Genomic DNA, 15,846 nt, shown 5'->3' on the forward strand with positions numbered 1-15,846 from the left:
CAATGCTCCCAACCATGGCCAGATGGTTATTATTTAATGTAGGAAAGGGCCTCTGATGCATTTTAGCACCCAACAGTTCCAATTCCTGTAGTTTAGAATATGCTCCTTCAATTCTGGAAATCACTTCTTTTAGCCTTAGGATTTTGATCATCCCCAACCTGTTTTAGATGCATTTCAACCAAGATATTTCAGTGTTCAAAATGCAAGATATAGATATATCTAAATAAATAATCAAAGGGCAAAAAAATTATTCAGAATCAGAATTTATTATCATGAACGTGTTGTTTTATTGGGGCAAAAATACCTATATATTACATTGTAAAAATAAATAAATTAGTGCAAAAGAAGAGAGAAAGTGAGGTAGTGTCTGTGGTTTATTGTCCATTCAGAAATCTGATGGTAGAGGGGAGGAAGCTGTTTTTAACCATTAGGTGTTTGTCTTCAAGCTCCTGTACCTCCTTCCTGATGGTAACGTGTGATGAGGGTCTTTGAGGATAGAGGCTGCTTTTTAAGACACTGCTCTTGTAGATGACCTTAATGGAGCGAAGACAGATGCCAATGTTAGTGCTGGCCGAGTTCACAACTCTCTGTAGCCTTTTCCTGTCCTTTGCATTTCCACCTCCATACCAGACAGTGATGCAACCAGTCAAATTCTCTCCACAGTGCTCCTGTAAAATTTGCAAGTGTCTTTGGTGACAAACCAAATCTCCTCAAACTCTTCACGAAGTATAGCCTCTAATAAGGCTTCTTCATGATTGCATTGAGAATAAGACCCAGGAACTTGAAGTTCTTTAGTCTCTCCACTGCTGACCTCTCACTGAGGGCTGATTTATGTTCTCCTGGTTTCCGCTTCCTGAAGTCCACAATCTGACCTTAGTTTTGCTTATGTTGACAGCTCAGTTGTTGCTACATCACTCATCCAGCTGATCTATCTCACTCCTGTATACTTCTTCATTGCCCTTCGTGATTCTGCTGACAACTGTAGTGTCTTTACAAATTTGTAGATAGCATGTGAATTTTGCCTAACCGCTCAGTCATAGGAGTAGAGAGAGTAGAGCAGTGGGCTAAGCACGCATCCTTGAGGTGCGCCCATGTGGATTGTCAGTGAGGAGGAGATGTTGTTTCCGATTTGCAATCAACTGCAGGTAAGCTATTGAATTGCTCAATGTCAGGTTTAGGGATGTGGGGAAAGAATTTCATATACATCCAAGAGAGTGTTCCATATGTTTAAATGACAGTGCCAAAACCTTGGCATTTTATAAATACAGTTTGACACAATGATACATGAGACCAGTTATATTTTGTTTTCCTCTATTAATTTTTTGAAATTGTCAACAACTGACAAAGTGGAAATTCTGTTTAGTCTTTGCTGCCTATTGGTCTCAGCACCTCCTGTAGGTCTTGATAGACAATCAACAAAACTCTTGTTTCTTTCCTGAAGACTTATTTGATTGTAGGACCTTTAACCCCTGTCTTAATCCAGACATCATAGAGTCTGATAGCATGGAAACTGTCCGAAAGGCTCATATTGTCCATGCCGAACAACGTGCTCCCCTGCTATGGCCCCACTTTCCTGCATGAGGCCCCAGACCCCTCCAATCCCCTCCCCTCCATGGAGTTATCCAAGTGTTTTTTCAAGGAAGCTAACATCCCTGCCTCCACTACTTTATCTGGCAACTTGTTCTATGTCCTCATCCCCCTCATTCTGAGTAAAGATCTGTCCCGTTATGTTCCTTCTAAATACAACCCCCTCATCTCAGTTATGATTATCCCACTCTAGGAAACTATTATTTTCACCTTATCTATGCCCATTATAATTTTATAGACCCAGATCCCATCTCAACCTCCTACACTTCAAGAGAAACAGACGCAGGTTTTCCAGTCTCTTTTGATAAATCAACTTCATAAGCAAATTCATAAACCTCAGAATCCTCTCCAGATGTTTCCCAAACACTGATGTCAGAATGATAATGTATTATTTCTTCAGCCTTCTTCACTAACCTCATCCTCCACTCCTCTAGAACTTTTGCCCTCAAGAGAGGGGTTAAAAATGTTTGTCAAGATTCCAACTATTTCCATCCTCTTTCCCCTCCCCACACCTGATAAATTGCTCCACAGTAACACTTTCACTGAATGTTCATTTAAAATCTTCATCTCTTCTAAGTGTGTTTACTCAGAGCTCTAGCAAACTCTCCATTCCAGAGAGATGTGCATAATCAGTCATTGAATAAATCCATGGATCACAGAGTGTGGGGATCGATTGGGAAGATACAGGGCCAGTCATAATATGACAAACCCAGGTGATTATCATGCATTGCCTAACTTGAAAATTCACAACATCCGAGGCCAAAGAGCCTCTTCGTTCTCAATGCCTCCCTCATCCACGTTTCCATGAATATGTTTCAACTACATAGATTAAGTCACAATGATCTGCAAAGACTTGCCTGAGAGCAGTGGAAATGTTTTCAATAGTAGACTTAAAAAAGGGAATTGCATAAACACGTGATAGAAAGGAAGACCATGTGACTCGCTCTTTCAGAGGGCCAGCATAAGCATGATGGGGCAAGTGGATGCCATCTGTGCAGTTATTCTGTGATTTTTATAATGGTAAGCTTTATAACTGTTATCCTGCATGAAGTGATCACCTGCCTTGTCAGATTTCAACAATACAGTACCCAAATGTGCTGAAGGAAGTCAGTAGGCCATGCAGCATCCATAGGGAGCCCCTCATTGGGAATTGACAAAAAAAATGGGGGTGGGGAGAGAGAAGTGGGAGGAGCACAAGGAAGAGGTCAAAGGTCCATCAGCAAGAGTTCATCAATGGTTCGCTCAGGAAACCGAACAAATTCAATTTTATTGGAGAAAGTTGCTTGAAAACAATTTGGGTAACAAATCTTCAAATGGAAAATACAATAAATTTGGAATTTACTTATATTTTATCCTTATTTTTGTATGTGTTATATCCTGAAAGGTTAAAACATGCAACCCCTGAAAGATGTAAAATGCTATGTTATCAAATCTATTCCTGAATTGCAAAGATTATAAAGAAAATTAAAAGTAATTTTTTTTTTTAAATAAATAAATTTGTAGCACACATTCAAATATAGGATGAATTTATATGAGTGAAGGTGGTGATAAAAAAAAATTTTTAGCAATGTCAGTGCAAGGTTAGATATGATGCTGGCTGCCTTGGCCTCTACAGGAAGACATTATTCACTTATTTAGCTGACCTAACCTTGTGTTGTTCTGTTGCTTTTTGATTCAGTGCCTGTCTGAGGCACTGAGCCGGACTTAACCTGCTGCACTGCAGAATTATAACACCAGATATACCACAATCTGTAGCCCTTTTTCACTGGCACCCAGTCCCAGGAATTAACTGGGAATTTACTGGATAGGTTCCAAAGGAAAAGGAACACTGTCTGAACGCCTACATCAAATGATGTCATTCCATGTCAGGGATCAACTGCCTCTACCCCTATTTATATCCTTGGCATTTGCTGATGCCGGCGTGCTGATAAACCAGTGGAAAAGGGACAGCAGAAAGTCACCCGTTTCCAGTCGAAGGTAGAACACTTCAATCGGGGATGAGTGAACTCATTGGATAAGTAATTAGTGTCCCAGTTAAGAATGGCCGAGTGGAAACGCCACAAAGGGCTTCCTATCCCGGGACATTGTACAGTCAATTAACTGGGTTGCCAGTGGAAAAGGGGCCTGTGTTTCTTACTACTTAGAATGGCACGGTTAGCATAGAGGATGGTGCAACGCCATTAAAGTGCCAGGGGCCCAGGTTGGAATTTGGTACTTTCTGTAAGAAGTTTCGATGTTCTCCCTGTGACCTGCGTGAGCCTCATCTGTTCTTTTGGTATCCTCTCATTGGTTAATTGTGTGTAACTGAGCAGCATGGGTTTCAAGGGCCAGAATTGTCTTCTACCGTGTTGTAACATTGAAAAAAAATCTTCAAAATCATCTGGAAAACAAATTGTTCCTTCCATACCTCTAGGATCTGATGCTTAAATATTTGCACTTCTGGGAAATCCTTAAAAATAAGCACCTCACCGTCACACCATCCTTTACTGAATTTGCTTTTCCCAAATCAAGACTGCACTGTTCAGACACGCAGCCTGTGGTAGCTAATTTTCAGGGAATTTCCAATACTACACCTATTAAAATGAAACACAAATCAAGGATTAGACCCATTTTGTGGATAATTAAACAAATGCATCCCTCCTAAAGCAACTTACTGGACTGAGCAATTCTTTGTTTGATCAAGATTCCGACAGCTGCAGATTTTATGTTTGTCTACAGTAGATCAGGTTGCACCACTAGCCCCTTTTCCACTGACACCTTGTCCCAGGAATTAGCAGGGAATCAACCGGTGAAGGGTCCAATGGAAAAGGAAAACAATCAGCACGTCGACGTCAAATGCAGTCAGTGTCCCAGTGAAAGGTGGCCCAGTGGAAAGAGCACAAATAGCTTCCAATCCCAGGAAACTGCACGGCCAATTAACTGGGATGCCAATGGAAAAAAGGGTTGCCGACTCCTTTACTCTCCTTTTTTATGATGAGTTTATTATCATATTTAGTGTGCAATGTACATGCATACTGAAATTCTTACTTGCTTGCAAAGAAAAACTATAATGTTAAACTAATTGAATTAAAAGAGTCAATAAATAATAAATATTCACTGTGATCCTCATGCAAAAAAAAGTGGGTTGCAATAGTGCATAGAGGCCTTATGTGATGTTGGAACTACCATTGATTAATGTAGTCAGGGGAGGTCGAAGAGCCTGATAGCTCTTAAAGGAGAGAAACTATTCTTGAACCAGGAAGTGCTAATTTTCAGGCTTCTGTACCTTCTGCCCAAAGACAGCAGTGAGAGGAGATTTTATCACCATCTCTAGCTCTCATCCTATTCAATAATGATCCGACTGCTGGACCATCTCAGCTTGGACAATGTATGTAGAGATATGCTAGCTTGATCTTGTTCTTTCGTCTAGAATGTGCTGCATTAATTACATCACTCCATTTTTTATGTCTTCTTGCAGTGTCACCTCCCAAAGAGCTGAAGGTGAGTGATGTGACTCCTCAAACTGTGGACCTGGAGTGGCAAAATGAAGTGAAAGTTAACGAGTACCTCATCACCTATGCCCCCACTGCTCCAGGTGGTCTGCAGCTAGAGATCCGTGTGCCTGGCGACCAGCTTTCTTCCACCATCCAGGAATTGGAGCCAGGGATTGAATACTTAATCAATGTTTATGCGATCCTCAACAACAAGAGAAGCATTCCTGTTAGTGCCAGAGTGGCAACACGTGAGTGCCATCTGTTTCTTGGGATATATGAGCCTGCCAACAAGACAGCAAACCTCTGTTTACAGCCTTGGTGCACAAGGCAAATTCAGTGAACCTCTAGTAACATGAAAACAAGGCCAGTTATCAACTAAGAGAAAGCAAATGTACCCTGTGGGCCAGAAGTAGCTGGTCACAGCTGTATAAAACTTTGGTTAGGCCGCAATTGGAATACAATGTGCAATTCTGATCGCTCCATTGCGGGAAGGATGTGGAGGTTTTGGAAAGTGGTTTACCAGAATGTTGCCTGGTTTAGGTTAAGGTTGCCTGGTGAGTTATGGGGAGAGGTCGGACAAACTTGTGTTGTTTTTTTCCTGGAGCATTGGAGGCTGAGGGGGGCGATCTGATAGAGGTGTACAAAATCATGAGAGGTGTTGATAGGGTGAACGTCAGAATCTTTTCCCCAGAGCAAAAGTGTCACATACTAGAGGGCATACCTTTAGGGTAAGGGACAGGAGTTTAAGGGAGATGCGCGAGCAAATATTTTATACTTATATCCTAGAATGGGCTGCCAGGAGTAGTGGTGGAAACATATCGAATAGTAGCACTTAAGAGGACTTCTTGATGGATATGAAGAGGGTGAGAGACATCTATCAGGTGCATGCAGTAGAGTTTTAGTTTGATTTGGATCACATACAGCACAAACAGATGGGCCAAAGAGCCTGTTCCTGTGCTGTACTGATCTATGTTCCATTAACAGCAATAGTTGTGATCCTGCAAACAATAGGCCTTTTGGTGAGAGTTTTCCAGTTGAAATGCTACAACATTGTGACTTGGGCATTTGAGTTCTGAGATAGAATGTGGTTTGAAACTCAAAATATTAAAAGTTAAGACCAGCATATTATCTTTACCTGCAATAAAGAGTTTAACATTTAATCCAGGTTTAGCTAACAAACTGCGCTGGGTGGGTCACATCTCCAGAATGGAGGACCATCGCCTTCCCAAGATCGTGTTATATGGCGAGCTCTCCACTGGCCACCGTGACAGAGGTGCACCAAAGAAAAGGTACAAGGACTGCCTAAAGAAATCTCTTGGTGCCTGCCACATTGACCACCACCAGTGGGCTGATAACGCCTCAAACCGTGCATCTTGGCGCCTCACAGTTTGGCGGGCAGCAACCTCCTTTGAAGAAGACCGCAGAGCCCACCTCACTGACAAAAGGCAAAGGAGGAAAAACCCAACACCCAACCCCAACCAACCAATTTTCCCTTGCAACCGCTGCAATCGTGTCTGCCTGTCCCGCATCGGACTTGTCAGCCACAAACGAGCCTGCAGCTGACGTGGACTTTTTACCCCCTCCATAAATCTTCGTCCGCGAAGCCAAGCCAAAGAAAAGAAAGCTAACAAACTGCGCCAAATGGTAGAAGACAATCAGAATGTATTATGAACATGTCACAAAATTCCTTGTTTGCAGCAGCCTTAGCTCCAAAGCAAAACTATAGACAGGTTGAACAAAAATAGGTAAATGTTACCTGCTGATACAAGAAGCCTTACTCCACTCAGTGGGAAAACCCAGACATAAAGGTGTTATTGACTGTGTTATGATGCACATATCTGGTGTCCATCAAATCCATGACTCTTCAACCATTTCCAAAGAGGACACCACAGATGGGCAGGGTCAACTCTGAGTTTAACAACTGAATGATTGTTATTTCTGGATTTTAATGACAGATTTAAATTGAGTTCACCAAATATTTGTCCACTCCCATCAATTACCTCTATCTTTCGACATCTTTAATGGAGATTATTTGTTGAATTTAATATTTTGATTAATTACCAGCATTTAAAGCATTTAAAATTGTTAACAAGCAAAATACCATCAATGAAATGAACACAAGAGGGAAATAAAACATTACACATGAAGTCTACAATTGATTCCAATTTGACCTCAGGGATGAAAGATATGTTACAAAAGAGTAAAGTAAAAAAAAAACTTTCTTCAACTACATGTGCACTTATCTAAGTTATGTCATCTATTGATCAGCGAAATTATGCTTTATTGCCACTTTTAATTAACCATCAGAACGAGAGATAACAGGGAGGGAGTGCCAATGTTGCAGCTTTAATATGCTGATGCTTGCTGAGAATGTGAAGTGTCGTCAAGGATAGCCTTTTGCTTTCAAACTGTTTCCATTTGTGAAAGTGAAAAATAAATTTTGTGAAGATTTAATTAATTTCCTATAAAATGACAGGACTTGTTTCTGAATATAGCAAAAACACAGCAATGCTGGAGGAATTCAGCAGGTCTCACAGTGTCTATATGAGGTAACAATGTATAACCAATGTTTTGTGCCTGAGCCCTTCTTCAAAGTGAAAAACCAGGCAGGTGCTTCAATTAAAAGGGCAGGGAGAAGGGAAGAATGGGTAGGGGGTGGAGCACAGGCTAACAGACAAAAGGTGTTTATAGGATATGGATTGGAAGTCAGGAAAGAGGAGAGGTGACAATTGATTGGGGAGTGGAGGTGTTTTTGGCTTTGTGGAAGGAAAAGGGAAGAAAGAGAGAGAGAGAGAGAGAGAGCCTTCACACCACTGTGTATGTGGTTAACCAGGCAATTTACCCTATTACCTACTTGGGAATTATGCAGTGTGAAAAGGTCTGACTGGACAGGGCCGGTCAAAATCAATTGGGTCAGGGGTAATCTCGGAGCCCGGCTAAGTTCACCTGCCAATCCTCTTCTGGTGGTGTGAAAATAAAAATGCTTACCAGGTAAGCTTCATGATGTCAGCATCTGTGTGCATGCGTTACATGAAACCCCTGACTGACTGACAAGCCTCTGAGGCCTCGGACAAATGAAAAATATCACACACAATTGCCAGAAATAATTCAACCTCCCTTATTCTTAAAGCAGCAAACTTTCTTGATTATGTCTTTTACTACTAAGAATGGTGACCATATTTCTTTAAAACTTGAAAACAGACTATGATAGCGCATTAATATCATTTATTTATATGTGCAGATTTTACGCATATGCACTTAAATATATTTTGAACTCAGGCCACTGGAACCACCTGACATGTTGGCTTGTGGATTGGATTTCGAGGGTGTGACTAGTGAAAAGACTATTAGTTTGTAATGGGTTTGAAAAAACGAGAAAGCGACACTTGCACTTTGGAGAGTAGGCTCACATCTGTCCAGCACAGAGCCTGAGGGGAGCTCACTAAAAGGCAACCAGTGTATCACTAGAAGAATGCCAGTAGCTTTTCCTCACGTGGATTCACCTTCTGGCAGTGAAACATCAGTACTAGTTCAACCTCAAATGCTAAAAAAGAAGTGAAAAGTTTAGCAGGAAAATGCTCACCACAAATGATTTAAAATTAAAGAATTACCATTTAACTTAAATGGTGCTGGTTAAATGAAACAAGCTGACTACATGATTTCTATGGTATATTTCGAATAACTCCTGTCGCCACGTAGTGACAGGTCGGAAACATGAGCAACCAGATGAACCTTAAGCGATAAATGTTTCCAAACATCAGGGCAATGTCTCCAATCTCGCTGTGGTCTGAGATTCCCCACACACAGATAACTGATGTTTATGATCACCTCAATAAAGATCCAAGATGAGCTTTGTCCACTGGAGATCAATTTTTGTGAATATGGATATACATCGGCACTTTCCATGAAACAACACGAGGCATTTTTCATGAAACAAAGTATGCAACGATAAATTTAAACTGACAGCAGAAGTATTTTGTGTTTCACTCTGAGTATAGGAAAGCTAAGCCAGGAACAGGTGATACAATGGGAAGGAGGAGAAAGTGACTTGTCAGAGCAACATCTCCAGCCTCTCATCCATAACTTCAAGGTTGTACTCAATGGTGCTATTTTGCTTTAGTTAGCAACTTTCATACAAAAGATAGTGGAACTCTACATGTTATCTGCTGTCAACACACCCCAAGCTTCCATGCTCCTTTTGGCTAAGGAAAACCCCAGATGCGGGTGAAAATGTAAAAAAAAGAACTGCACGTGCTGGCCATCTGAAATTAAAAAAAGAAAAATGCTGGAAGTGCTCAAAAAAGAAAGTAATGGAAATACTCAGCAGGTCAGGTCACATCTGTGCGGAAGGCTATTTTTATAAGTCACTGGACCCAGGAGCTTCTCACTCACCTGACTTGCACTCTCTGTGAATTAATCACCATTGGAAGTTTCTGCTAACTCCTCTCATTTGAATCAGGATCAAAATCTGAATTTATTGCCATGAACATGGCATGAAATTTGTTGCTCTGTGGCAGCATTACAGGTGCAAATATTGCAGCATTACAAGTGCAAATATTACAGCATTACAGGTGCAAATATTGCAGCATTACAAGTGCAAATATTACAGCATTACAGGTGCAAATATTGCAGCATTACAAGTGCAAATATTACAGCATTACAGGTGCAAATATTGCTATAAATGACATTCAAAACAATAAATAAATAAATGGATACTGAATGGATAAATAAATAGCTTAATAGGCAGATAAATAAATATATAAATAAATTGTATTAGTGGATATTTAGATAAGGTTAAATAAATAGACAAATAAATGAATAAATAAATAAATAAATAAATAGATAGATGGGTGATTAAAAATGAATATATCAATGGATAAATAAATGGTAAACAAATGGATAAATAGACAAACAAATTAATAAATAAATGAATGAATGATGGAATTAACAGATAGCTATATATATTTCAGCATATGTCATGTTGTGAAACCCAAAAAAATATCTCAAAAAAATGGAGGCCAACTTATAGGCCGGATATACTTTTGAGACCTTAAATTCAGCTCAAAATCCATTCTGTGCTGCTCCAGCGTATAAGTCGACCCTTGAAAAATCAAAATAAAACCCGACTATGACAGATTTTCATTGAGATTTTTATTGTAAACAACAACACATTTAGACCCCTTCAAAATCACTCTTGCTATCATCATCCGAAGGAAAGTTGGCAGCCAGCACATCCATACTCTCACTGTTTAAACAGTCATCATATGAGTCCCAGTCTGTATCTGACGAGGCGGTTTTAGTATCCCAGAATAAATCATCTTCCGCACCATCAATTGCACAAGAAATACCGCAATTTTTAAATGATTTTATCACCGTCTCTACTTTAACTTTGTCCCATGCCTTGAGCATTAAGTTATACAGCATATAAAGTGATGCAGAGAACGCATTGTCCTGACATTTATAAACAACTTTTCTGCACTCAACATCCATGTATTCCATTCCTCACGCACATGTTCAAACAGATATCTAGAGGTTGTAGTATAGACCAGGGTAACTGCCATGTTAGTATTATGTAGTGCTAATCTACTTTTAGTCTTCTCAGTTAAGTGGTTACAAAACATATCCCAGACCAGCAAACTCTGTTCTTTGTGTAAACCATCTGGCCTCCTGTTCCACACATTGCTTCTCCATAGTTTTACACCATTTTCATCCATCCATCCATCCATCCTTTTTCATGAAAATGTACAAAAATACCTGCAGAAAATTTCATTTTCAGTTTAATTTTGCATTTGAAAATTACCATGGATCTTAACTTTGTCCCCTTGGCCATTCACAATAACACCACGGTAAACCTGGTCCTTTTGTGGCCTGTACTTCTGGTTTACACAGTTTTAACATCTTTCCATTCCACTGTTCTATTGCCTATCATGTCAAAATTCATTGGGGTTTCTTCCATCTTTCTGATATTTCCCAATGCAAACTGGTGTTTCTGCCAGTTCTGTATAATAAACTGGTGAAAACGTACGACTTTATGATCAAGAGCTTTCGGTAGTTTCTGTACATTTCTTGTTTTTCATTGGAATACCAGATTTTTCCTGTACTTGAAACGATTACACCAGCTAACTGTAGCCTCAAAATCATCACCGAGGTCTGGATGTGACTTGGCCCACTGCAGTGCAAATGTTCTCATTTCATTTTTGGTGGCTATGTAGCAATCTTGCCTTTGTTCACATACCCATTCTGCAACATGATTTTCCAACTCTGGCCAACAAGTGATCTTTTTCTCAAAGAACATTACCTTTTTGATATGTTTCTTAAAGTCTTTTTTTCATCCTCCAATCTCTTACTAACTTCTCATATATATCATATTTTCTTGCAGCAGTGCAGTTGGTTTTCTTGGCCATTTCTATCACTTTCAACTTAAATATCGCTTCATATTTTCATCACATGCTGCATTGTGTAGTAATCACCTCCAGCCAACGCCTAGCAGATCAATCCGCATGATCTATGGGGGATGGGGGTTGACATATATGCTGGTCAACGGCCTATCTCAGGCATTGCAAGTTTTGGGGGTCGACTTATATGCCAGTCAACAGGGTGCCTCTGGCATCCAGAAAATGGAGGTTGACCAGGGGCTTAACTTATATACCGGTCGACCTATACACTGAAATATACGGTAAATCAATAAACAAAAAGTATGAAAGAACAGAGAAAGTGAGGCAGTGTCTGTGGTTCACTGACCATTCAGAAATCTGATGGCAGAGGGGAAGAAGATGTTTCTGTACCTCCTTCCTGATGGCAGCAGTGTGAAGAGGGCATTGTCTGGGTGGTAAAGGTCCTTGATGATAGAGGCTTTTTCTTGAGACATCACCTGTAGATGTAGGGCTGTGCATTGATGCCTCCATACCAGACAGTGATGCAACCAGTCAGAGTGCTCTCTATGGTTCTTTCTTTCTTCTTTGGCTTGGCTTCACGGATGAAGATTTATGAAGGGGTATGTCCACGTCTGCTGCAGGCTCGTTGGTGACTGACAAGTCCGATGCAGGACAGGTAGGCACAGTTGCAGCAGTTGCAAGGGAAAATTGGTGGGTTTGGGTTGAGTGTTGGGTTTTTTCTCCTTTGTCTTTTGTCAGTGAGGTGGCTCTGCGGTCTTCTTCAAAGGAGGTTGCTGCCCGCCGAACTGTGGGACGCCAAGATGCACGGTTGGAGGCAATATCAGCCCACTGGCGGTGGTCAATGTGGCAGGCACCAAGAGATTTCTTTAAGCAGTCCTTGTTCCTCTTCTTTGGTGCGCCTCTGTCTCGGTGGCCAGTGGAGAGCTCGCCATATAACACGATCTTGGGAAGGCGATGGTCCTCCATTCTGGAGACGTGACCCACCCAGCACAGTTGGGTCTTCAGCAGCATGTTCTAGTGAACCGGTGTGGACTCGAAAGGCCGACATGGCCTGTTTCCGCTCCGTAAATGGTTATATGGTTATATGGTTTTTACATCAACCACGGTGTTCACAGAATTTTGGAATTTACTTCACCTCTTGTAAATGTGCTTAATGGAGTAAAGGCTGGTGCCCATGAGCATGCTGGCCATTGACAACTCTGTCTTGTGCAATGGCATCTCAATGCCAGACAGTGATGCAGCCTGTTAGAATGCTATCTATGGGATACATTTAGAAATTTGCTGGAGTCTTTTAAAGAGACTTATCTGGTTCCTTTGGGTTCAAGGAGAGAAAAAGGTACATCCTAAATGTGAGGTGACTTTTATGAGGCATTTGAGAACATACACCACTTTAACTAGCATCAGATTTAAGTAATTTTTAACAGGTAATTTCATCAGGTTTACCTGGTGATGGATTGATACAGTAAATTTGCATGCTTATAGACTGTAGCATATCCATCTTTCTTCTATGTTAATCAAATACTTGCAAAGGATTTTTTTTTTAAAACAAAATTCTGTTGAAATCAGTTTCACCTTAAAGCTCTGTTGATTGCAATGGTTCTTGGTAAGTTTACCATCCAAAGATGTGCAAGTTTGTTTCTTTGGAAAGTCAGGAGCAAAGTACTTTTCATAACATGCCTGCTTGTGGGAGAGACTTCACTTGTAATTGGCAAGGGTGGAAAACATTCTTTGCGTATCTTGGAGCCAACTTTTTGGTATTGATGTTCACTGGGAGTTCAAACCAGTATGTGGCAATGACATCAGCAGAATGTTTAACTTGTGCTTTTCGATGTAAGCTTTTACCTTGAGTGCTATTAATTGCATTGTTCAGATGGGAATGAGTTCCTTCTGTTGAACCATACAGATGACCTTACAAATTCCAAACTAACGTGCAGTGGCTGAAAAGAAGCCTCTCCAAAGTGAAATTGAATGGAAGTTGAAAAACTACAGTGGTTACAATCAAATCAAAATATATGCAAGAGTACATTATTCGGCACCTCCAATCCATAGGTCACCAGCTGAATTTTTAATCGACAGCATTTTCGTGTTTTATTCCCATTTTCTTTGCTGCTCTGGGTGGCCAACGATCTCTTAATCTTAATTGTGAATATGCTCAGTGATTGCACAAGAAACTGCTCTGTAGGGTGAGAATGCCAAAGATTCAAGATTCTTTTATTGTCATGTAATAAGAGATGTAATATTACACAAAATTGCAAAGTAGAAATTGCCTGGAGCCCCTTACAGGGAGAGAAAGAGTAGAAAAAGAGAGTCCCTTCAGAGTCACTGAGTGTCTGTGGATTCGCCTCCAGTGCTCCCGTATCCTTTGCAGCCACACAGACTTCACTTCAAACTATTGGCAACCCAAACCTCTGACACTTTCAGGAAGCCTTCAGCGCCCTCAGCACCCTGTTGCATCCCGGTTCCAATACCAAAGATTCAGAACTCTTAATGTTCCTCTAACTTGTTCTGTTTGGTCTCTCAATCATCAAAGTATATTGGCGCTGAATGATTCTCCCTGACATCAATATCATGGTGCAAAATGGACAAAAAAAACTCCTACTTTTAATATCAAGGTTGCAAATATTTGAGATTTACATTTAGAAGTCTGGTCAGCAACACCAAGGTCATGAGTGACTGAAAGAAAATGCAAATGACTTAAAACTTTTCAAATGAAGTCATTTCAAGGTTAGTATGGTATTTAGCACAGTGGTAATACAAGCTCTTCAGCGCTTGACGTCCTGCTTTGCGGAAACTGCCAAAATGTTTGGCCTGGAAGTCAGCCTGAAGAAAACTGAGGTCCTCCATCAGCCAGCTCCCCACCATGACTACCAGCCCCCCCACATCTCCATCGGGCACACAAAACTCAAAACGGTCAACCAGTTTACCTATCTCGGCTGCACCATTTCATCAGATGCAAGGATCGACAATGAGATAGACAACAGACTCGCCAAGGCAAATAGCGCCTTTGGAAGACTACACAAAAGAGTCTGGAAAAACAACCAACTGAAAAACCTCACAAAGATAAGCGTATACAGAGCCGTTGTCATACCCACACTCCTGTTCGGCTCCGAATCATGGGTCCTCTACCGGCATCACCTACGGCTCCTAGAACGCTTCCACCAGCGTTGTCTCCGCTCCATCCTCAACATCCATTGGAGCGCTTTCATCCCTAACGTCGAAGTACTCGAGATGGCAGAGGTCGACAGCATCGAGTCCACGCTGCTTAAGATCCAGCTGCGCTGGATGGGTCACGTCTCCAGAATGGAGGACCATCGCCTTCCCAAGATCGTGTTATATGGCGAGCTCTCCACTGGCCACCGTGACAGAGGTGCACCAAAGAAAAGGTACAAGGACTGCCTAAAGAAATCTCTTGGTGCCTGCCACATTGACCACCGCCAGTGGGCTGATATCGCCTCAAACCATGCATCTTGGCGCCTCACAGTTTGGCAGGCAGCAACCTCCTTTGAAGAAGACCGCAGAGCCCACCTCACTGACAAAAGGCAAAGGAGGAAAAACCCAACACCCAACCCCAACCAACCAATTTTCCCCTGCAGCCGCTGCAACCGGGTCTGCCTGTCCCGCATCGGACTTGTCAGTCACAAACGAGCCTGCAGCTGACGTGGACTTTTACCCCCTCCATAAATCTTCGTCCGCGAAGCCAAGCCAAAGAAAAAAAAGAATACAGTGCCAGTGAACTGAGCTCATATCTGTCACTACCTGAAAGGAGATTATACTTTCTCGTGTCTGGGGGGGGGGGGGGGGGTTCCTCTGAGTTCTCCGGATTCCTCCCACCCTCCATAAAGATGCACAGTTTGTAGGTCAACTGGTGTATGTGGGTAGCATGGGATCGTGGGCTGGAAGGTACTGTTACTGTGCTGTACGCCTAAATTACATTTAAAAAATGTAAAACCTCCGTAATCCTTGGTCAATTCTTTTTGCTACACTCCCAGTTAGAGACCGTATTTAGACATCACTACAAGGATTGCTTTTTCTTGAATTCTTGCTTTTGATATACACCATAAATCAATTTTACTGTGATTTAAATAAATAACATAGCAACATTACATTTGGAAATACTCATGACAAAAACCATTGCGACATATCAACAATTTTGCAGTAAATATTTCAAACAAAGATGTTTTTTTTAAAGACTGGCTGGTCAACTAATGATGCCAGTGTTTGAAGGATTCGATGTAAAGAAATGCAGATGCGGGAAATCAGAAACAAAAATGGAAAGTGCCAGGAAAGTGCTCAGCAGGTCACGCAGCTTGTATGGGGAGAAAGAAACGTTGACTGTATTCCCTTCTCTACAACAGTGCCTGATGTGTTCAGCTATTTGTCCTTTATCCATT

At 41.3% G+C, this 15,846-nt stretch overlaps 1 protein-coding gene across 9 annotated transcripts in view; it reads left to right on the top strand.

Moving 5' to 3' along the window:
- LOC138762150 (tenascin-like) overlaps positions 1 to 15,846 on the top strand; it is a 189,820-nt gene that overhangs the window by 50,935 nt on the left and 123,039 nt on the right. For all 9 annotated transcript variants that reach the window (XM_069935624.1, XM_069935656.1, XM_069935646.1 and 6 more), the window contains one exon: positions 5,045 to 5,308. In XM_069935624.1, the coding sequence (XP_069791725.1) occupies positions 5,045 to 5,308 (264 nt within the window). The remainder of the gene's footprint in view (positions 1 to 5,044; positions 5,309 to 15,846) is intronic.

The sequence above is a fragment of the Narcine bancroftii genome, chromosome 1 (assembly GCF_036971445.1).
Source record: "Narcine bancroftii isolate sNarBan1 chromosome 1, sNarBan1.hap1, whole genome shotgun sequence".
Lineage (NCBI taxonomy): Eukaryota > Metazoa > Chordata > Chondrichthyes > Torpediniformes > Narcinidae > Narcine > Narcine bancroftii.